At 30.8% G+C, this 25339-nt stretch overlaps 1 protein-coding gene across 2 annotated transcripts; it reads left to right on the forward strand.

Annotated features, from left to right (window-relative positions):
• Positions 1-14799: 14799 nt before the first annotated feature.
• On the forward strand, positions 14800-23998 carry LOC123921511 (topless-related protein 1-like). 2 transcript variants are annotated; one of them, XM_045974094.1, is made up of 26 exons: positions 14800-15442; positions 15935-16050; positions 16175-16354; positions 16566-16679; positions 16764-16922; positions 17085-17262; positions 17358-17484; positions 17723-17832; positions 17941-18112; positions 18223-18332; positions 18448-18517; positions 18625-18698; positions 18818-18913; positions 18998-19093; positions 19237-19364; positions 19466-19700; positions 19783-19941; positions 20249-20338; positions 20460-20606; positions 20783-20893; positions 20995-21174; positions 21398-21526; positions 21771-21866; positions 22034-22222; positions 22304-22470; positions 23431-23998. In XM_045974094.1, exons 2-26 carry the CDS (start codon positions 15971-15973, stop codon positions 23642-23644), a joined length of 3411 nt encoding a protein of 1136 aa, XP_045830050.1. In that variant the 5' UTR covers positions 14800-15442; positions 15935-15970; the 3' UTR covers positions 23645-23998. The 2 variants fall into 2 exon arrangements, with proteins under 2 accessions (XP_045830050.1, XP_045830051.1); XM_045974095.1 differs by lacking the exon at positions 20249-20338 and having other exon boundaries at positions 15097-15442.
• Positions 23999-25339: the final 1341 nt, after the last annotated feature.

Below are 25339 nucleotides of genomic sequence, written 5' to 3' on the forward strand. Positions count from 1 at the left end.
AATAATAATAATAATATTATTAATAAAGAGATTGAAATATAAATAAGATAAAGTTAGAGAGAATGCGATATACATAAAGAGAATAATGGATATAAGTCGATGTCGATCCTTAAAAATATATTAGTAGACTATAGTTTTTATGATAAGTTTTCTTCCTCATGCTTAGTGAACTTATGATGTGAACCGTAAGCTTCCAAAATAATGTCAAACCAATAAAATTAAAATGAACAAGATATTCATTTTTAATCATTTTTTTTAAGTCTCCTTTCACATACATAGCGGACTCATAATCTCATCATTTTGTTTTAGCAATATGACAAATTTATCCAAGCACAAATGACAATGAAATGTTTTGGTAATATTGTGACTTTGGTATGAAGATTAAATCTTTCATTTTAATAATGTTTTGTCTTTAATTTGAAATATATTTAGAGGATTAAAGATATATTTAATAATCCTATAAAATACTAATTAACACTGCACATGCATGACAAAGTTGTTTCGAAAGCTCTCTCACTATTTAGTCTAATAGAAAAAGTCTCTTTGAAGTATAAAATAATTATTACTTTAAAAAAATTTATGATTAATTAACATGTCATCTCATCTTTATAAAGGTCGAGACAAGTATTTACAATTTTTTCATATAAAATAATAATAAGGAGATTGGAGTATAATTAGGATAAAGATAGAAAGAATTGAGAGATACAGAGAATGATAGATGTAGATAATATAATAAAATAATCCACTATTTTTTTTCATAAAAACAAAAATATATTAAAACAAAAATTACACTAATTTGAAGATATATAAATCAAACCCATAAAAAAAGAAGATTAATAAAACAATATTTTAATATAATACACTAATCTCTGCACTTTTATTGTTTTTTATATACACCTAAATAACACATTGTCTATGTTAAAATTAATTTTTATCTACCTATCTATATTATAGATTCACTTGATGAGAAAAAAAAATTAAAAATATTTTAAAGATCACTTTTATAATCAAATAATAATTCAACAACACATCTAAGAAAAATATTATTTTTAATACAACTTATTTTATAAAACATAACTTTTTTTAAAAAATATTCTAATCAAACCCGTGCAACGCACGGGTTGAATACCTAGTGAGTGAAAAAGCACATGTATTAATTTTTTTTAACAATAAGCACATGGATTAATTATTCAATCAAGGTTTAGATTTCACAACACTCCATTTAGTTGTTGAACTTGCTTTTCATGAAAGCAATCAGTTCAGACGACAAGCCAATATATGATGTTATGAGAATCAACATAATCAAGTTAGTGAAAGTCTATTTTATGGTGAAAATTTAAGTGAAAGCGATGTCAATTCTTGATTATTATAAATAAAATTGACTAATCTCATAGTACTTTTTCCGTTATAAAATAAATGATTCAAAGAAACTAAAAAATTGTTTTAAAATATTTGACTTGCTCAATTTTCAATATAATAGTATTTTATAACTATACTCTTTAATTATTACTATTTCCATGACGCTCAAGTAACTGATCAATATTTTTTAAGAGCAAATAAGTAAAAATCATATTATCACTTTAATTATTACACTTTTTTGAACTGTGTGAAATAATCAAATAGATCAATTTTATTTTTATTTTGGATTACCATGATATTGTACAAAGTTTCCACCATTGTTAACGATGACTAATCTCTGTCGGAGAACCTGTAGGGCACACAGTGGGTTATCCCCTCTCAACCGAATTATTTCTATAAGCATAAGTCAGGAATCGAACCCCTGAACACATGTTTAAGAGGGACCAAGACTCTTATCACTTGGACGAATTCATTGTTGATCAAATAGATCATTTTTATTATTCAACAGAATGAATACTTTTGTTAAATGAATTCAATTTTTTAATCTAATAAAAAAATTACCTATAAATTAAAAGTAAGTCATATGACACTTTTGAAAGTAAAAGAGTCATTAAAAATAAAATTTATATATATTTGAAAATATTTTATTGAGGATTAAAGTTGACTGTAACAATATTTTTACTCAATGTTTATAGTTGTTCGATTGAGATCAGATCATTAATATTTTAATACAGATATTCATTCAATCTCGATTTAACGACTACGATTCTCTTGTGTGAATGTGTGAAATTTTGACATTAGACAATCATATATAGTCCTACTCCTAGTCCAAGTCCTAGAGGTATCATAAATTAAAATTTAATTTAATTCCGTGTAATAATAATGAGAAACTTGACAGTAGACACATGTGTGTGAATAGCATGATCATTTAACCACCATGCAAATTGCTTGAGGAAATGAATTTGTGATTATTCTACCTTGAGACAAATGAATAAGGAAACATTTTAAAACAGATCAAAGGACATGATCAATATTGATGAGCATGCAGTGAAACTCTAGTCATGTGCAAATTATGCAAATTACAATGTTTTAGAAAAAATTAGTAATTCAGTTTGTTTTTTGAAGTTGCATTGGTCATGTAAAGTCTCGAACCATTTGTGGACATCATAATTGAGTTTATCAATAAGAGTAAATCATCAGCTATGTTAACCTAATTTCATTTACCATTAACTCAAAGATATTAATTATATAATTATTTGGTTTAGTACCTTCATATATTATGAATCATGTTTGAATATTCGATTGGAAGGAATGTTATCATTTATTCCAAAGCTTCCATCTTGTAGAGAAGGAACTGGAAAATGTTTCATAGCCAAACATTATTTTAATTAACAAGAAGTCCTAAGTGATAAAACTGATTAAAGAAAAGGAGTAATCGACCACTTAAGAGAGCTTAACACTAACCATAGAGAGAGACAATATACTAGAGGGATATGATAAAATTACTTATTAGTTTATTTTTTCTCTTTAACCTTCAATTTAAAAAAGAGGACAACTAGTTTAGAATTAAGCTGAAATGTAACTAAAGTTTAATAAATGATTATTTCAATTAAGAATCAACTTGGAGCCATAAATTTATTTTATTTTTGGAGGGGGGTAGGGTGGGGGGTAACCAAGTCCAAACAAGTGTAATTTAGAAGAAAAAATAAGTAAGTTTTAAATACTCAATATATGCAAACAGTTTAAGAATTTATAAATAAAAGAAATGAGTTTTTAAAATATGTAAAAGAGGGGTGAAAAGTAGTGCCCATTATTTAAAAAGTATACCATCCTAGTGACCCATATGATGTATGATAATTTATCTTCAAAAGCAAGACGGCAAGAGTAATTTTATTAGGGAGAATTCTTAAGTATCTCAACATTTTTCCAAAATCGTTAAATTAATTTCCTTAAAACTCACTTTTCACCTTAGGGGCAATTTGGTCTTTATATGGGTCTTGTCGGGATACCCTAGTAGTTATAGTGGTGCACTTAAAAATTCTCTTATGTAAAACTTGTATTGCATTAACATAAATGGGCCAGCCCATGTTACTTTGTTTACTTCCTCATAGAACATTAGTAGATATGTTCAAATGAGAAATGTTATTTTCACACATATTTTATACGCATACTTGACACAATTTTAGAGGGCAATTCTGTAATTTTCATGGTGTAAGAGAGTATGTACAGATTAATCCAACCACTAGAATCATGCCACATGTCTCCTGTCACGATTATTTAAAAATAAAATAAATAAATAAATAATTGCATCATTTGAGTTAAAATAGTATCGTCTTATCTCATGCTCGCCCTCCACTCTTTTTTTTTTTTTTGAAAACAATGGATAAAATTAAGGGTTGTGAGTCTTGTAACTAAACTATGTGTGAAATTAATGTTGATGAGAGTGAACCAGAGCTTAAATGTAAAGGAATTTTTTTCAAGTTGAGCACAGAAAGAAAGAGGTAGTTATAACGATGGTCGACAGCGGTGCGGTGACGACGAAGCTAGACAATTAAGTAGAGCTTAAGATCAAATTTGAACTATTTGGAAAAATGATGGTCAAGGGCGATTGACGATGGTTGGGGTGTGAATGATGGTGGCGGACGTCGGTCAACAGTCCATGACGGTGCTTGTTTGACCTGTTAAGGAGGTGCAGGGAGAGAGGAACGGCAGCTGTAGAAAGAGATCATCTTCATGCTCGAATTCCAACCTCCAGGTTGGATCATTTCTTGCATCGGTCCACCTAGTGAATTCTCTAGCCTCTCTTTTATCACTTCAGATAAAATTTAAGTTTTGTTTATGAACACTTATCATATCATGTAGTTGAAGAAATAAATAATTGTGGTGTTGAATTCTAATCTTGACTCACATGTTCACATCGTCTTTTATTTCCTCGTTCCAACATTCTCTTAAGAACAATACACAACTCAAATGAGATACTTATAACGAGACGACAGGAAAAAAAAATAGTATATGATCAAAGGTTTTGCTAATGGGTATTCTTTAAATTTTTTTTAAATATTTTAACTTTTTAGTACCTTGATTTTACAAATTTTTATAAAATTTTACCGGTATCCATAACCATTTGTTAGGAAATGGATTTCCTACTGTTACAGCAGGACGCTGTAACAGCTAGGGACTGTCCGAACATAATCATGTGGTTGTGATCGTTTTGAGTAATTTTGTAAATGAATTGTTCTGATCCGTCCGATCTTATAATGGATGGCTGAGATGCAAAACAGCGTGAAAACTGTGTGATTCCCAACAGCAGGAAATCCAGATCCCATTTGTTAGCATTTCCCTGCAATGAATTGTCCTTTGTTTGTTTATGGCGCGGGCATCACACATGATTCATATTCACATTCAAAATTTAATAACATTTTATTTTAAGGTTCATGCTAACTAGTATCTCTAAAACACTAATTTTTTTTTTAATGTTAAGTTTGGAACTAAGTATATTTAGGTTGTAAAGTGACTCCTCAACCAAGAAGCTACCTAAGAAACAAGCTAAAAAAAATCGATACAAATTAATATCGATTAAATAATTTTTTTATATTTTTAAAATACTATATACACAAATTTTAAGATAAATTTTTTATATTAATATGTTTAACTAGAATAATATTTTTTATTTTTGATTATTGTATGGAACGTTGTTCTTACAGTTAACTTTTAAGAGTTTATCTGCCATTCCAGCTGACAACGCATTCTGTGTACGCCACACAAAACCTAAAGCTTCTGTCGACAACGATATTTTCGTTCACCGTCAATATATCGTTTCATGTGCTTTTACTTTAACCCCTTTCTTTTATCATTTCTCGCGCTATTTTAACCACGATATATACGATATTTTGCTTTTCTTATTCATTCATTTCGAGACAAAGTAAACAACTTTTTTCTTTTTCCTTTTTTTTTTTCCAAAAAAGAAAGTGTAGTAAACAACTTGGTTGAACATATCGTCAAAACAAAAAAAATTGATTGAACGAGACAATTAAATACTCCAATACAATAAACTTTGACACGTAGATGATGCTATTGTTAAGATAATGCATAAAGTATTTTTTTATGTATGGAATAAATAATTGAACACACAATCATTTAAAATAGACTCATGAAAATTATTCAACACACGCACGTATATGTACCGGATGATTACTCCGGCCTCTTTTATAAGCAAATATTTCAATTTGCACACTTGTTAAGATGTTGCTTTTTTATCTTGATTTTATGTGAAAGTTGTATTACAACCTTATTATAATATCTTAATTTTGCATTGGGACTCTACAATCTCTTAAAAAGTAGAACAATTAATGAGGGTAATTTTGGGAAAATAACATTAAATAAAGTTGGTTTTGGTGGCTTTTGCTTATATTCAAGGGCAAATTTTTTTGTTGACTTTTGCTTATAAATAAGATCGGAGAGAGTACCTTAGCCATTCCACGTCATTAATAATTTAAATTAAATAAATCAGTAAAAAAAAGTTTTGTTAGAGAAAATATTTATCTTAAAGTTTTTCTTTTACGGAATCTATGTTGAAGTTTTTTTTTGTCTTAGATGAAATGATAATTTATTGAAATTAAACTCACATATAATTATGAGATCTTGAGTTCGAACCCAGATCACGATGTCCGACCTAACAATTTTGACATTTTTGTCAGTTTTTTTTTTTACGAAATTTATGTTGAAGTTAGAAATATGTATTTCTGCTTACATATTTCTATATATAAAAAATTGCTGCTTAATATTCATTTTATATTTGTTTTGAGAATATTTAAACGATGTCCAATAAAGTTATGTCACCAACACTACATTTTTTAAGTATTATCCGTTTTATGCTTGAAAGTTCCAATACTCTAAAATTGCTTCAATATTGTGCCATATATCGTATTTGACACTTTCTGATACTCGAAAAAATATTTAGTGATTACATAATTACATTTCTTTTTAATGAAGAATATCACATACTACGTTTGTGATACTTTCTAATACGTATCAGATAATTATCCACTGATTTTTTTTTCAATAAAATATATATCACACATGTTCCAGATACGTTGTTATTGATTATGGAAAATCATTAATTTACCATGTTATATTAAGAAAGTAAAATGAAGTGTAGTGTTATGTCGAAAAACATAATGGTTATTAGTTGATGGTGTATCGGTATATTTTTTTTCTCATTTGATAAAATAGTGATGTAACCGGGGGTTTCTATTCTTTATCTTTACACCACGCAACTTAATTTGTTTCGTTAACATGTAATAGGAAATTACGTCGAAGAATTTAGATTGATGTTAACAGGCATATGGAAGCAATATCTCGTTATCAACTAGAAAGATGATATATACTGCAGATTGAAAGAAGAATTCAATGAACAATCAATGTGAGGCTGGTCCAATGGATTCAATGAAAATGAAATCTTCTCTTTTTTTTTTAAGTCCGGATGAAAAATAAACTTTCTATGCATCTAATAATGGAAATTGCTAACATGCATCTACGAGTGACACATGGAAAAATTCTTCTATAGGCATAAGTAATTGGCACACTCACATGAAACATAAAAAAATAAAGGAAAGATGATTAAAATAATATGATTTGACCTGACAATTTTAATTTTTTATTTATGTGTGTGCCTAAAAAATATTTGGATTTATTTATCCACACATTTTATGGTCAACTCTAACAAATAATAAATCTAGTCGATAATATAAATAAAATATATTATTTTTTCAATGAACCGAAAAAATAAATTTTACTCGCATTCCTACAAAATTATGATTATCAACAAAAAAAAATACATATTTTTGGGAGCTAGGGGTCGTGCTAATTTTTACCGTATTATTTCAATTTTATTGGATGTCCTTAAAGGTAGTGGCATAAATATTTTTCAAATTAAATGAGAGAATACTTTATATTATTTAAATAATAATTGTTCTTCTACAGAGGTCCAGCCAATAAAGCTCATTAAATTATGGTCAGCCTCACTAGTATAGGTCCAAGGATCCAGATGAGACGATAAAATTTCTACATAACTTTCTCATTTTATAAAATCTTTAGTACTTATGAGAAATATACAACTTATCGATTAAATTATGGGAATTAAAAAAAAAAATCGTAGCAATAAATTTATGAGAAATGTTAAATAGTCTCTCCGTTCCAAATTTATAAGTCACTTTACATTACCAATGAAATATTTAATGTTAGTTTTTCTATTAAGGCACATGTTAATGAAGTAAAAATAGAAATTATTAAATGTTAATTTGTGCATTTTGACTTTTGAAGCATTAAATTTCTTGTATAATTAAATGTTGAATTTCTATTTTAGTATATCTTAACATGTGCCCTAAGGACACATGTTAACAAGACCCTTCTATTATACCTTTAATCATTTATTAATCTCTCTTCTTCCAATTCTTCAATTTATCTTTCATATATCATTAATGAAGGACAATTTTGTAAACTAACTCATAATTTCTTTTTTTCATGCAACATTAATTATATTTCTTAATTTGTGTAATTTGTCAAAAGTAACTTATATTTTGAAACGGAATGAGTAGTGTTTTAGGCACTAATTGACATTTTTGGTTTTTTAACATTAGAAGTTATGAATATTTGAAAAATAGTTCAAAGAATCATGTATAATAATGCGACGTTTCACATGTCTCAAGATATAGTGTTTAAAATTTTTATTTTTATTTTTACGTTAAAAAAAAAATATAGTGTTTAAAATGTTTGGTTTTAAACCTATAGCAATGTATAAATTTATTCTTTCTAAAAAATATAGAAAGGGACACTAACAAAAGGTGAAATCATCTTTATAAAAAAGTTTACGACAAAAGTTTGAAGCTAATCAAATGATTGTGCTCGTGTGATTAATGAATTCTTTAAAAAAAACATGATTTAATTTGTATAGAAATAATTTCTATATAGATTTTACTTACGGTCAAAAAAATAAATGAATGACGTGTATAAATGAAACTAGATTAAATACTAAAAGAATAAAGAATTCCGTTGTAGATATTCTTATAATTTATTTTTTAATATGAAAACAAGAGGATTAACATCCAAAAAATAAAAGTCAAAAAAAGGAAGATAGGGTGAGTTGGAAGGGAATGGGAGAAGAAATTATGGACCTCACTTCACTTGTGTTAATGAATGAATGAAAGTATTCTCTATATCTCGTTCTCGTGTCGTGTCTCAATTTGTCGTGATTTATTATTTCTAAATATCGGATCCGGTGAACGGTATAGTTTCGTTTGTATTCATGTGGGGTCCTAACCGAACAAAACCAATAACTCAATTTTCTCGTGCACTCAGATTCTTGTACATTTTAATCTAGATAAACCATAATATTGGTCTATAATTTTGTAGAGTATTTTCAAATAATTTTTTGAAGAATGAATAAACAGAATAAAATGATCTTGTAATAAAATCGGATTAGCTGGGGATATATATAACAATTCAAGATTTAATCAAACATCACAAGGGTGCAAAAATCAGACAAGACAGGAATAAATGATGTGTTATTTTCAATCTGTCGTATTCAATTACACAAAATTGAGAGTCATGAGTAATGATGTTACGCCTCACCAAATTATCTTTAGTCGATAATATGTTATTACTTATTATCTTTCGTTTAGTTCGTTAAAAACAGGATATAAGAGCATTCACAATGGAGATACTCATTTTTGAGTACTTAACTGGACTCCACGTGTACACATCACTCATTTATAATTTTTTAATAATAGTACATAATAAGTACACAATCTCTCAAACCCAACATCTCTTTAAAAGTTCTAAATAGGTCATACCAATAACACATCTCACCAATAACTACACATCATTATAAATGGGACCCATAAAAATAAAATAGATACTAATGCTTATTGTAGAACCCGTACCTATTAGGTACTCAAATTAATATTGCTCCAATGGTAGTACCTAATAAGTACCATGAGTACTTAATAAGTACTACACCATTGGAGATGGTCTGATGGCATTTAAACACAAGTACATAATGCAAAATTAGTTTATTTATGCATGGATATTACATGTGACAAAAAAAAAGTTAAATCGAGTATAAAGAATGTCTTGTTAACGTGTGTGTTTTAAGTGCACCTGTTAAGAAATTTTTTAAAAAATTATTACATTAAAATAAAAATTGACTTTTAAAAATATACATTTTTAAATATATTTATTTATTATGTTACTTATTATGTGTCCCAAAGAACATATGTTAGCAACTTAGCATTCTCTGTAAAGAAGGGCTTCGGCTAATATGGAAGATTTGTTCAAGTCTTTCATGGTACACAAATTGAGAAAATTATTATGATGAATACGAATTTTACAAAATTGATCGTTGGATTGAAAGTTTATATTATATAGATCATTCATAAATTTTTAAAATAAAATTAAAAATCATTTAATATGTTATTCAGAGCCATCAAGATTAACGGTATTCAATTAAAACCCATAAACCGTTAATTTTGATGGGTCTCAATAACATATCAAATGATTTTCGATTTCTTTAAAAAAAAAATATGAATGATCTATATGATATAAACTTTCAATCCAACGATCGATTTTATAAAATTCGTATTCGTTATAATAATATTTATAAGTGGTGCATGGTGCAAGACTCAAAGCATTTGTGCATGGTAGACATGGCCGTAAAGAATTAGTGCATCATGTACTATTACAATGACCAAAAAGAAGAGTGTGCTACCCACTCACATTCTTGTTTTTTTTTTTTTTTTTTGAGTAGAACACCCGCATTGTTTTCATTTTTTTATATAACATAAAACATTAATTTTAAGATTATATTTTACTATATTAGGTTTTATAGCTTATAACCCGTCTCTTTATTCAATTTCCCGCAACTAAAATTGAAAAAGACTGAAATTACTTAATACTAAAATTGATTTCCGAATCAAACTAAACTAATGATAAAAATAAATAAAAAGTGTGGAATCTTTACCTACTAAACTACTCATATTTAATTAAAGGAAATACTAGTACTCCCTCCGGTCCTTATTATAAGAAACACTTTGACAAAATCACACAGACTAAGGAAGATAAATTTTCTCATTAATGATTCTAACATTTTATGTTATATTCCAAAACTAACCTTTGACTAGCATGGAAAATAGACTTCTCTAATTAATGCACTAACATTATAATGAATTATTTGATTGTATTTAATAAGGGTACAAATGGAATTGTGTCAAAGTGTTTCTTATAAAAAGGACCAAATAAAAATTCCAAAGTGTTTCTTATAAAAAGGACCGGAGGGAGTATTATATTTCTGAAAAAGTACCCCACATTACAGAGTAGGTAGCTACTAGTAAAATGAAAGTTGAAAGTTTCATAGAGAAACAACAGGGGCCCCACTGGCCCAACTTGCATGACCCGCTTTGTACAAACATCAATGTCAATAGGTCGTGTCACCGTGGGTGAGTGAGTGCTAAACGTTCGTTTTTTTTTGTTTTTCACCACGGTTGAATATAGTTTTGGGTCAGTTCTGATATCAAGTGGTTTCAGTCTTCTTCTAATCGTAATTGCGGGGATTGAACCACGGTCCTCTCTACCAAGTTCAGTCCCAATTATCACTGAACCAACTAACGATGGGTAACTTTCGTTTGTTTCCCTCTGTACTAGAGATGGATGGACTCTCTGTCCTTTTTTTTCTTTACAATATATTTTTTGCTATTTTCTTCACTTTTTCATTTACAAATAGGAAGGAAATTTGTTACTTTCATGGAGGTGAAAGTGGGAAAAGTCCTAACCAAGTTTTGCCACGTATAAGTTGGTTTCATAAAGATTTAGAGATTGTTTTTTAATGTGAAAAAAATAAAAGTTTAATATTATTTTTATAATATTGAACCATTTTTATTGTGTTCACAAAATATTAATTTGTATGATGCGGTCTAATCTATCCCTTCATAATTTGGCAGTATATTCTTCGACCAATAACAACAAAATTACATAAATAAATTTGCATGTGGTATCACAACTAATTTATAACTAATTTTTATTTTGCATGCATATGGTTTGTTTTCATTGATTGATCGGTATATATACCTCCAAATTATGAATGTGTATTTAAAAAAAAAAACCTAGTTTTTATATTTTAGATCAAACAAACATAATTCTTTAATCATTCAAACTCTATCAAGAGTAATACAAGCAGTTTGCATAACACAAGATTAAAGATAAAAGATTCAAAAGATTTAAACAGTGCATAATAGTAGTTCTTCTAAACAAGATATATGAAAAGCATTTTAGCATAGACATTAACATAACCTAATTACCTCCCCTTAAAAAGCTATCATGATTTGAGATTAATATTTTTTTTTTCGTGTTTTGCCAAAGACAATGATTAATATGTCACTTTCATTATATTGTTGATTGATAATACTGTTAGCTTCTACCTATAAGTAGTAGTATGAGTTTTTTTGGTTAATATTTCAAACTATTCTCAAACATTAGTCTATTGTACATCATACATGAGACATTTTTTGTTAGCATTAGTCTTGGAAGCAATTCTATTTTTTATAAGACGTTTACTTTAATATATAAATTAGAAGAGAAAGTTTTACACGGCACACAAGTATTTATATACAAATTTAGATACACATATATAAATTAAAAAAAATAATTTAAAAAAAAAATTTTGTCACATCAATTTAATTAAATCACTTTAATTATTTGTTGTCTTTAATTTTTTCACTTATTATGAGTGTGACTAAGAAATAATTATTTGAACTTGTGTTCATATATAAGTACTGTTTCTTTGTTAAACTGTTTTTCATTGATTAAAATATATATTGGTAGAATTTCATATACAATAATATAGAAAATGTAAATTTTTTACTACAAATATTATCATAATTAAAACTCTCTTTTCATTTTGGTTATAAGAAAAAACTCTATTTTCTTTTTAAAAAGTTTCATTATCGATCTAATGAAAGAATATTGTCTTTGTCAAAAATAAAATAAAGGTATATTAATCATGTATTTTTGTTTGGATAGCCTTTTTCCAATTTATTTATCAACTTTTCAACTTTATTTGCAGCCGCGTGTTATTTTCAAGGTATGGTCCACTACTTTTGTTTTTATTGGGAGGATATAATATAATATAATATATGGTCTTATAATTAGGAAATTTTGTTTTTTGAAGAATTAGGAAATTTTGTTAACAAGCAATGAGGGTGGGTGGGGTTGGGACACCATATTTAGATTAATTGTCCAATAATACTTGTTTTTTTTGACACAATTGTATTGTCCAATATAAGTTATAGTCTCTCTGTTTGTATTAGATGAGTTGAGGAAGTCTCTCAACAATGTTTGACCAAAAGCAACGAATCTTTACTTTAATAAAACTTGATTCACATGCTGTTAACTAAATTGTTTCACATCGTGTTCATTTCGTAAATATACTATACTATAGTATATATGTGGCGGAATTCGACATATCTGTCAAATAATCGATTATCTCAAAAGTTTAAGTTATTAAGATAGAGCCATATCAATGGTTTTTATATTATTTCTAACACGCCTCCTCACACAATAGCCCACTTGGATTTGAAACGTGGATAATGCATAGGTCCACCTACCATATACTTAAATTCTACTTTTTAATTAGAAAATGAGGGGAGCGTGGATCGAACTCTAGACCACTTAGTTATAGAGGCTCTGATACCATGTCAAATAACCGATTAATCCAAAAGCTTAAACTGTTATTATAAAGATATATGCATGGGCTTGTAATAGTTTTGTAGCTGTAAAATACGAAATTTTACATTCACAAAACACACTCAAGTGGGTTTGTAAGAGTTCGGAAGATGTGATTACAAAGTTGTAAGTCTTCAAATGCTGAGAGTCCTATATATATGAGAGATGAATATAGTTGTTGATGAAGACTTTGCCAGCTTGGATAGGTCCGTTGAAATTTAACTTGAACGTTGAAATATTTTCTCCTTTTGCTCAAATCATTTGCAGTACTATGAATGATTCGTTGCAACTTTCTTGAAAATGAACTCTTTGAACATTGTTGATTGTGAGCATACTTCTGTGTGCATTTAATGATATAGAGACAAAATGGTTGCAGCAGGTCAAAAATGTTGACATTCTTAAACAAGAGGTCAAATGTGTCAGTTCTATGAGCCGATTCTTTAGATAAGTGCATTATTTGTCATTGTCACGTCGGAATCTTGGTGGAGCTTGACTATTTAGGTTATATATTGAATATCTGATATTTTGATTTATATTTTAGATTAGATACATTAATTATTTAATAAATCTAAAAAATAGCCACTTCTTATAAAAAAATCAAAGAAAGTATTTTAATTCAAATCAACAAAATTTAACCGAAGCGTATTTAATTGAATTGTTAAAGTGTTTGACCCAAATAAATGTTAGTACTCCTTTATTTTTTTTTGCACTTTGACATCATTTTGAGTATGATACTGCATGTGTATACGGTGCAGATATTATTTTGTTTTTTAATTATTTTTTTTACATAAATTACTATAAATAATTAATATTTTTATGGGAGTTTTCAGTATACTGGCAAATTAAAATATTTTTCTATATTTTTATTCTAAATTAATACTCCATTCGTTCCGTATTGAGTGATCAAGTTGATTGTTGTACACACATTTTGGTTTGACAATATTTTCTACTAATAAATCTAAAAAGTAAGTTGCTTCTTATAAAAAAAATCGAAGAAAGTATTTTAATTCAATTCAAATCAACAAAATTCATTCATTATTTTCCATAATTTTTTTCCTCTTATTTTTTTCATAGAACTAAACAGACCATTAATCTCATACATCAGACCTAAAAGAGATTAATTTGATGTTTTTAAGGAAAATATTAACATGTGCACCAATGACACATGTTAAGAATACAAATGTAGTAATATTCTCTTGTAACTTATGCATTATATTTTTTAAATATTAATTTTTTTTATGTTATTAAATACATATTTCTATTTTTAGATACCTTAACATATGCCCTTGATGCACATGTTAACATGACCCTCTTTTTAATTGGAGACGGAAACGCGTATGCGGAGAAGAGCAGCCAGACGTAGACACATGACAAGGACAACAACCTACACACATACACCTCTCTGACCACACATTTAATTCACTTCACTTTATAAACTTTATTAATTAATTCATCTTCATCTCACGATATTATCGCATCTCTTACTTTACTTACTTTCAAATAGTATCTCGTTCTCATATTCTCATCTCATATCGCAATCATGACATGTACAACCACTCTTTTGCAATAGTATCACGTGATATAAACGCATCTCGCAATGGCATGTTTCGTAATATTCACCAAACTTTAAGCCCAATTAATACTTATCCTTCTCAATTAAACTTTGTCGTTACAGAAACAGGGATCTGAACCAAGTAAAAGTCACTTTCTCACTTACTCAAAATTCTCAGTAATCTCCACCGTACATTTCTCCACGTCATCATCATCATACTCCAAGATCCATATCCAACGGTTAAAACTCCTCTCTCATCATATTGCTTCAACAGAAAATAGAAACTCACGGTCCGAAGCTCAAGTACAGCTGTTAGCTCGAGATTCCGAGCCGATTGTTAAGCCGGCTTTGTGGGTCCCATGATAACTTCACTTTCTTATAAAATTACACTAGCGTATCATATAGCTTATAAAAAATGCGATAAGCTATGCTGATAAGTAATTCTACATATCACCTCTTCAATCTGTCGCCTCCTATAAAAAAACCCACCTATTTCTGCAAGTTCAAATGTCCCCTTCTTTCTCTCTCTCTCTCTCTTATTTATATATATATAGATTTAGAGGAGTTTTTAGAGAGAGAAAGAGTAGATTAGTTCATAAATTTGAGGAGAGAGAAAGTGTTTTTAAGAGAATCAAGTTTTGGTCTTTTTGGGTGACTTTGTGTTGTGGGTTTGGTTCCATATTCGGAGTCTCCTTTGTTGTTGTTGTTGTTGGTGTTATTCTCATCTCATGTGTGTTATGTTCGGTCTTTGAAGCCAAGGTAACAACACAACAACATAGTTTCTCTCTCTTTCATTCATGCTTCCGAATCTGTGTTCCCTTTAAAGTCTATAACTTTATTTTAATTTTTTGTTTTTAATTATTAATTTTTTTTTTAGTTTTTGATTTTTTGGGGTTGACACTTTTGGTTCATGCATCTTCATCCTGGATTAAAGTCTTATTTTTTATGTGTTTGATCATATGGGAAAATAGAGAGAGAGAGAGAGGGTTTAGAGAGAGAAAGAGTCAAATGGGTGTTCAATTTTTTCTTAGTTTTTGTTTGGCCAACAAAATCACATCGATTTTCTTTTTTTAGTTAATTTTTGCAAAATAAAGAAGGTTATTTTTTTCTGCTTTGCCATAAATGCTTTCTGGTTAAGTAATTTTTAATATATATTTTTTAAGGTTATTTATTTATTTATTATTTTATCATTATTTATAGATGACCCTTTTGTACAATTTTTTCTGACTTTTTTGAATTTCATTTTTGCAGATCTAGTTCACTGTTGCAGATTTTAGTGTGGTTAAGATGTCATCTCTGAGTAGAGAATTGGTGTTCTTGATCTTGCAGTTTCTGGATGAGGAAAAGTTCAAGGAAACTGTTCACAAGTGGGGCTAAGTTTTTTTGTTCTTTCATTTTAACTTATTATTATTTTTGGTACTAGTTTTTTTTTGTGGTTACCACATTTGATTTGACTGATTAATTGATTATACTTTATTATGTTTGATAAAGGCTTGAGCAGGAGTCTGGATTTTTCTTTAACATGAAATATTTTGAGGATGAAGTGCATAATGGGAATTGGGATGAAGTTGAAAAGTACTTATCTGGTTTCACAAAAGTAGATGATAATAGGTATTCTATGAAGATATTTTTTGAGATAAGAAAGCAAAAGTATCTTGAGGCATTGGATAAGTAAGTCTCACATCACATTTTGGTTTTTTCTGATTTTAATTATTTGTTGACTTTCAAGATACTTATTTGTTGTTGTAGTGATCTTAAAATCCATTATATTGTAGTTGCGGACAGTAATTTAAAGCCATGCTCAGAATTATAGTTTTCTTTCTAGCTAGCATACAACAAAAACTTACACTTGAAACTGTTTTGAAATTTTGTATTTGTATAGGCATGATCGGTCGAAGGCTGTAGAGATATTAGTGAAGGATTTGAAAGTGTTTGCTACATTTAACGAAGAACTGTTCAAGGAAATCACACAGCTTTTGACATTGGAGAATTTTAGGTACTAGTTTAAGTTTTAAGGTTTTTTTTTTACACTTTCGAATTCGGTTTGTAAGATACATCGGTTGAGTTTCTGTTATTATAGGGAAAACGAACAGTTGTCTAAGTATGGTGATACTAAGTCTGCGCGGGCAATCATGTTGGTTGAGCTTAAGAAGCTGATTGAAGCAAATCCCTTATTTCGCGACAAATTGCAGTTTCCTAACCTTAAAAACTCGAGGTTGAGGACACTCATCAATCAAAGGTAATTTTTTTCCTATGTCTAAGCATATTTGCTATTAAGTTGTTCATCTATGTTATAGTGCTAAGCTTTGCATTGAAGATATACACTTTCTAGCAGTTGATTAGGTTGTGTTCTTTTGACAATGAACCTTTTTTGTATTCCTTCTTTTAAAATAAATTACAGCTTGAATTGGCAACATCAACTTTGTAAGAATCCACGTCCAAATCCTGATATAAAAACTCTTTTTGTGGATCACTCATGCGGACAACCAAATGGTGCACGAGCTCCTTCACCTGCCAACAATCCACTATTAGGATCCTTACCAAAGGCTGGTGGATTTCCTCCTCTTGGTGCTCATGGGGTGAGCTTCTTTTTATATCATAAGCTTCATTAAACGTCTCTTTTACCTTTGGATTCTTATTATAATGCTGGAACTTTCTTGCTTTGTGTTTACAGCCTTTCCAACCTACTCCGGCACCAGTGCCAACCCAGCTCGCCGGTTGGATGTCAAATCCTACCCCTGTAGCACATGCTGCAGTTTCTGGTGGAGGAACTATAGGTCTTGGTGCTCCATCAATGCCTGGTAATACACTATTTCTCATTCTATTGTTCTCCAACTCTTTTATGTTAGTCGTACCAAGAATGAATAGACTATCTATGAAGCACTGACACACACGCTCACACACCAAACACAACACTGATAGGGATAATAATTTGAAAAAAATATTAGTAATTGAATGTAACTACATGTGTTGGCGTCAGACACCTGTCATGCGTTCAATCTGAACTACAGTTAACTTTTGTTTCTTTACCATGTTTAGGTGCTTTGAAGCATCCTCGGACGCCTCCACCTAATCTTTCTGTTGACTATCCATCGGGAGACTCAGATCATGTTGCTAAGAGAACAAGGCCAATGGGAATAACAGATGAGGTAAATTTGTCTTTACTTGTAGACACAACACTAGAATTAACACCTACGCATATGCAAGTTTCGACTTTGGACCCTTCAAGTTTTTCTGATATCTATAACTTAATGTAGGTAAATCTACCTGTCAATGTGTTGTCGGCACCATTCCCAGGGCATGGTCATAGTCAGGCTTTTAATGCACCTGATGACTTGCCGCTACCAAAGACTGTCATGCGAACTCTGAATCAGGGCTCATCTCCTATGAGCATGGACTTCCATCCAGTTCAACAATCTTTACTTCTAGGTTGGCTTCTCCTCTAAGGCATTTGAATAATTTTTTATTTTATTTTATTTGCATTTATTTCCCATCAAATTACCGTTTCACTAAGTTTGTTTTTCTATATCCAATGGCAGTTGGTACAAATGTGGGGGACATTGCATTATGGGAGGTGGGTTCTAGGGAGCGGTTGGTCTCGAGGAACTTCAAAGTTTGGGATCTTAGTGCATGTTCAATGCCATTTCAGGTCTTCTTTTTAATCTTCTTCCTTTAAATGATGTTCTTGATGAAAATTAGTTATGAATACTTAAGAGTTTTTTAAGCTAGCCATGACTGAAGAGAAAACTAACTGATCTATTCAGGCTGCTCTTGTCAAAGATCCAAGCGTTTCTGTTAACCGTGTGATTTGGAGTCCTGATGGCGCTTTATTTGGTTAGTTGAAAACTTTTCTAATTCTTCAATGTTTCATAGAATATATACTTTCAGATGTCAACTCAACCGACCCAATTACTAATGTCTTGAATTTGTTCAATTAATAGGAGTTGCATATTCGAGGCACATTGTTCAAATATACTCTTATCATGGTGGGGAGGAAGTTCGGCAGCACTTGGAGGTACATGCTCATTCCATATATATTCTTCCTCTGGTCTTGAATATACTCACAAATACATACATATATAGTTATATACAGATAGATATATGTATTGTTATTAATGTTAACCTGTTTTCTAGATTGATGCTCATGTTGGCGGAGTAAATGATCTAGCATTTTCCCACCCGAATAAGCAACTGTGTGTGATAACTTGTGGTGATGATAAGACCATTAAGGTGAGTTTGTCAAAACATGAACTTGATTTACTGAAGTCGAAGAGATCGATATGTTTCTAACTATAAGTTATGTAATTTAATAAGGTGTGGGATGCTGCTTCGGGAACAAAGCAGTATACATTTGAAGGTCACGAGGCTCCAGTTTATTCAGTCTGTCCGCATTACAAAGAAAACATTCAGGTAGGAATTAAATTTAACATCTTTGCGGAGAATGTTTTGAGTTTGTTGGCACAATTCCTTTAATAATGTTTGGTATAGGTCCTGTTTTGCTGATTTTCTGGTTGGTTTTCTAGCTAATAATTCTTATGCTGTGTATGTTGTAGTTCATCTTTTCAACAGCGCTAGACGGAAAAATAAAAGCATGGTTGTATGACAATTTGGGATCTCGTGTTGATTATGATGCTCCTGGTCGATGGTGCACAACTATGGCTTATAGTGCTGACGGTACAAGGTCAACATTCTCAACCATAGCTCCTTGTAACTTGTCGAAATATACTTCCTATTTTTTCGTCACTCTATGTTCAAATGTTTTGACTGAATGTATTATTATAGGCTCTTTTCATGTGGAACAAGCAAAGATGGAGAATCCTCTATTGTGGAGTGGAATGAGAGTGAAGGAGCTGTGAAAAGGACTTATCAAGGATTTCGTAAACGGTCTTCAGGCGTTGTGCAATTTGATACTACTAAAAATCGATTTTTGACTGCTGGCGACGATTTCTCGATTAAATTTTGGGATATGGATAATATTCAGCTTTTGACAACCGTTGATGCTGATGGGGGTCTTCCTGTAAGTTCACTATTTTATTGTAAATTAAATAGCCGATTGCTAAAACTATTGGTTGCTAATTCATTTATGGTCTTATCTCTAGGCAAGTCCACGTATTCGTTTCAACAAGGAGGGAACTCTTCTAGCCGTCTCAGCAAATGATAATGGAATCAAAATTATAGCCAATGCTGAGGGTATCCGTTTATTGCGTACATTAGAGAATTCTATGTACGATGCATCAAGAGCATCAGAATTAGCAAAGGTATAATAAAATAGATGCAAATGATAATTTTATTAGTATTAATTATTTTAGGTCTCGGTATAAATTTCACTTATTAACTTGGTTACGAATTTATTCGCTAAAATATTTATTAATCAATCATTTGAATGCATTCAATATTTGTTTTTATGGTGTTTAATATTGTAAAAATTAGTTAGGCTTTAAAGGCCTCGAATGTTATCGCTGTTAGTTTTTAAAGGGCCTCGTTTCAAATTTTACTTTGGGCCTCTAGATTTATTGGGCTGACCCGAATAAATAAAACACAATCTAACACGATATCTTGCGGCAGCCTACTATAAATTCAATGTCTTCTGCTGCCGCTGCAACTAGTGCTGCCCTAGCTGAGAGAGCTTCATCCGCAGCGGCTATTGCTGGAATGGTTTGTGATCTTATCCTTTTAATTCTCGCATGTTACTTGCAGCTTTTTTGTTACATTATTGTTGGGATTATTAATATTAGTTGATTGATTAATGAACTCTATGTCAAAAAAATGTCATCAGAATGGCGACGCTCGAAACATGGGCGATGTTAAACCTAGAATAACCGAAGAATCCAATGACAAGTCAAAGATATGGAAGCTCACTGAAATCAACGAACCATCTCATTGTAGATCCTTGAAGCTGCCAGAGAATGTTAGAGTAAACAAGGTAATTCTAAATTATCAAATACCCTCCGATGGAAGTTTTACTAATCAAATGCAAATAGTGAAAAAATAATGCATCCTTAATCATTTTATGTAAAATTACTTTAATCTCTAAGTATGGATCGTAAAATAATACTGTATAGTATAATAATTGCTATTGTTGTTCTGATTCTGTGACAGATTTCGAGGTTGATCTATACAAATTCAGGTAATGCTATTCTAGCGTTGGCATCAAATGCCATTCACCTTCTCTGGAAATGGCCGCGAAATGATCGTAATTCATCTGGCAAGGTGTGTGCTCCTGTGAAGTTACTTTTGTCAGTCTACTACTATTATCTTTTCAGAAAGTGGTAATCGAAATTTATGCTTTTTTTTTTTTTTTAATTATGTAGGCCAATGCCTCTGTGCAACCTCAGTTATGGCAACCATCGAGTGGCATCCTGATGACTAATGACATCGCTGATAGCAATCCTGAAGATTCTGTTCCCTGCTTTGCTCTGTCGAAAAATGATTCGTATGTAATGTCTGCATCAGGAGGAAAGATATCCTTGTTCAACATGATGACTTTTAAGGTAATCTTTATGTTGTAAATATTGTATATCTGTAATGATGTGTATTCGGCTCAGGTTAGAATATTCTTTTTAAACGAATTAGTGTGTGTACCTTATTCACCACTTTGAAATCTATCAGAAATATCTACAACACTTTATGAGCCTAATCAGTATTGAAGACTATGTTTTGCAATTATTCCTAATTTCCTGATAATCAAAATGTTGTAACCTTGTATATGTGCAGACGATGACAACTTTCATGCCTCCACCACCTGCTGCTACCTTTCTTGCTTTCCATCCTCAGGACAACAATATTATTGCTATTGGCATGGATGATTCCTCCATTCAGATATACAATGTCCGTGTTGATGAGGTAACACTACTCCGTGTATAAACAATTTCGAATCATATTTGAGATCTATGAAGCACAAACAGACACTGAGCATAACACTGACGTCTGACACCTAGCAACAGTAATAATTTAATGAAAAAGGAAGTGATTGAATGTAACTACATATGTCAGTGTCATGTCGGTGTCAGACATCAGACACGTCTTCAATCTGAAGTGTTGGTGCTACATAGTTTGAGATTGGTGTTAATGCAAAGTTCTTTTGTAGGTTAAAAGTAAACTCAAAGGTCATACAAAAAGGATAACTGGTCTTGCTTTCTCCCACGTATTGAATGTTCTTGTTTCATCCGGTGCGGATGCTCAGGTAATAATTTTCAAATATAGACCTTTCTTCAGAATCTTGCTTATCTATGATTAGGTTGCATTGAATTGAAAGAACGTCTATAGATCCCTTTTGAGTATACAATTGGCAATGCAATTTTGTGAGGTTACGATATATAGAGTTGTGTTTCACATCTTTTTGTTATGTAGATTTGTGTGTGGAATACTGATGGATGGGAAAAACAGAAGACCAGATTCTTGCAGCTACCTCCCGGGAGGACTCCATCAGCACAGTCAGATACTCGTGTACAGTTTCATCAGGATCAGATACAGTTCTTGGTTGTACACGAAACTCAGCTTGCCATTTTTGAAGCAACTAAGCTAGATTGTCTAAAGCAGGTTAGCCTTTTGAGTTCAATCTGCTTTTAATTGATTTCATTATATTTTTTATTGTCTTATATAAAATATCTGGATTTATAGTGGGCTCCAAGGGATTCTTCTGCACCAATATCACATGCAACATTTTCGTGCGACAGCCAGCTGATATATGCAAGCTTTTTAGATGCGACTGTCTGTGTATTTAATGCTTCAAATCTCAGATTACGGTGTCGTATCAATCCTTCTGCTTATCTTCCTGCAAGTGTCAGGTAAGGCTTGAGCAGTTCTTTGACTTCTTTCCTTTTGAGTTGTAGTTTTTCAGGTTGAGTTAGGTCTAAGTCCAAATTTTTAGAATCTATATATCATTTCTTTGAAGATTTTATATATTATTCGACATGTAGAATTTGCTTGTTTTGTGTTTAAAAACAAACATCATAATAGGACATGGTTTATGATAGGACATCATAGTATCATTTGTTCCATGTAGCTGAGCTGATCTCACTTAGTAAGAAGTTTTGGTGCTGCTGCTTGTTTTATATTGGATTAAATTAAATAGTTTTGGTTCCTATAATATACATTTTTGTGTGCTAATTCCATGAAAAATAGGAACATTTGTTTTGCTCCTTATTGTTTTGTTTTTACTCGAAGTTAGTCTATGTTGAATTAGTCCTTGTAATATGAGGACTATATTGATTTTAGTTTGCCCTAAAAATGTTAAGAGTCCCACATTAGATAAGAAATGACCTGAAAATGAGTTTATAAAAGGGAGGCATCCCTCATCTTACAAGTCGATTTTGTAGGATTGAGTTAGGGTAAATCTAAACTCTAAGATGGTATTAGAGTCTAAGATTTGTTGGGACACCCACTATTGGACCACTCTGGTCAGTGGTCACGTTCCAGATGCCCAAGCTTGGACATATGGGGGTATGTTAAGAGTCTAACATTGTGAGAGATATGACCTGAAAATGAGAGGTGTCTGTCACCTTATAAGTCAGTTTTGTAGGGTCAAGCTAGGCCAACCCAAATTCTAAGAGATCTGGCATCATTTTTTTTATGGGAATCAATTCAAACATAAACCAAATCTCACATGAACTAATCAAAACAAGTAGGACTAAAAGCAAAAATTTACATTTTTCAAGGATTAAATCAAACATATTTTTTGTAAGGACTAAGAAGAAAAATGAAGCCTTTTATATATTTATAATAATCTTTCATGTGTTTATATGCAGCAATTCAAATGTACAACCACTAGTAATTGCAGCACATCCACAAGAACCAAATCAGTTTGCTGTAGGACTATCTGATGGTGGAGTTCATGTGTTTGAGCCACTCGAATCAGAAGGCAAATGGGGAGTGCCACCTCCGGTTGAAAACGGATCAGCTAGCAATAATGTAGCAGTAGCTACTTCAGTTGGACTTTCTTCAGATCAAGCACAAAGATGATATTATGATGAATTGAATCCATTTTCAGCCAATAGACAAGTTTCTTTTACATACTTGACTGGTTGGTCATTTTCAAGAACTCAATTTAATCAGTACTTTAGTTTATGCAGTTGGATTTTATCCAAATTAGTTGATCCATTACTCTTTATTTATGTTCTAATGAAGCATAATCATGTCAAATGCTGGAACAACTTATTTGGTTGAAACCAAAACAACCTTGTGATCTGCCGATAGATGCGATTTTTATCTTTTAAAGTTTAATTTAATGCTTCAGATGTAGAAATTTGTTTGACTATGTTTAAGATGTTTCATTAGATTGGTTTAATCCTACCTTATTGCCTTTTATTAGCTCTATTCAAGTCTTGCATGTAACTTTTACTACCAGGCCAAACTTTATCTTCCTATAATATCACTTTCATGTTGTGAGACATTGTGGCCTGTGGGGTATGGGCCTACCCGGCTAGCCGCAGACATCTGTTGTTTTCAATGTGCTGGCTCGCTCCATGAGTGGTAGCTCACGCTCAAAACTCCTCCGACACGAGTCCGTAATCATTTGATTAAGATCAGAAGGTTCAAATTTAAGTCTGGTATTTTTTATTTTAAATCAAAACTCTGCAGGCATTGAATTCGTTTTCAGATTGAGGTGCATAGTTGTAGATTGTTTCAACTTGGAAACATTTTTTTTCCTTTTATTTAGTTTAGTTAGTAGAAACATTGCACTATAAGTGCAGGAGCTAGGGTTTAACCCTCAAACACTCTAACTATTCACCTTTAAGGCAATTTTTTTATTCATTAGACTACTTGACAAAAAAAAGAATAGACTATTGTAATGCAATTTTTTGTGTAAAATATAATTTAAGTATATTCAACACTAATTTGGGGAGTTTTTTCTTCTCTAGAAGATAGAGATGTAAATTATTATAGCACAATTATCTATAAAAATTTGTAGAAATGGGAGTAAATAAATTGTACTAAAAGATACTCAGAAACATATGGCATGGGTCCACATAGTAATAGTGTTGCTTTTTATTTTTGGTACAAACAACTGAACAAGTGAACAACAATAGTATACTATTAAATAAGACAATAAAATGGTCTTTTAATTTAAAAATAAAAAAAGACAATGAAATGGTAAATATCTTGTCTTTGAGTTTGTATGAAAAGAGTTTGTACTTTGTACTGTATTTTATAAAAAAATAAAAATTGTACCGTATATTTATCAATCTATATGAGTCAATAAATCTTTATATAGTGGATAATAATTTCATTTGAAGATAAAGATAGAACAAATTTCATAATTTTATTTTGTCAATTTTTGTGTGTGGATGTCCTCTTCAGTTCACAGTGTAGAAGTGTACTTTATTATCCACAAGAAGCATTTTTTAGTCAGTGTAGTGTGTGCAGAATTAGATGCTGTAATTTTGATTAAACACCATAAATAATTATTGCTGCTGCATTGCATTGCATTGCATTGCATTGCATTTCAGTCTGTGAGTGAGTGTGACCTCTTTCTGAGACAGAGTAGGGTCAGTCAATATATGTTAAGTTATTTTCATGTACCTTCACTACCAATAATGTCACAGTGCCATACCAGGGCCTCTCTCTCGTTCAGCGTTCAGAGCTGTTGCTTTCAAAATAACAGAGAAAAATCACAGTTTAAAAAGTACTGTAATTTGATAAATTGGAAATAATTTA

This window comes from Trifolium pratense, linkage group LG4 (genome assembly GCF_020283565.1).
Source record: "Trifolium pratense cultivar HEN17-A07 linkage group LG4, ARS_RC_1.1, whole genome shotgun sequence".
Lineage (NCBI taxonomy): Eukaryota > Viridiplantae > Streptophyta > Magnoliopsida > Fabales > Fabaceae > Trifolium > Trifolium pratense.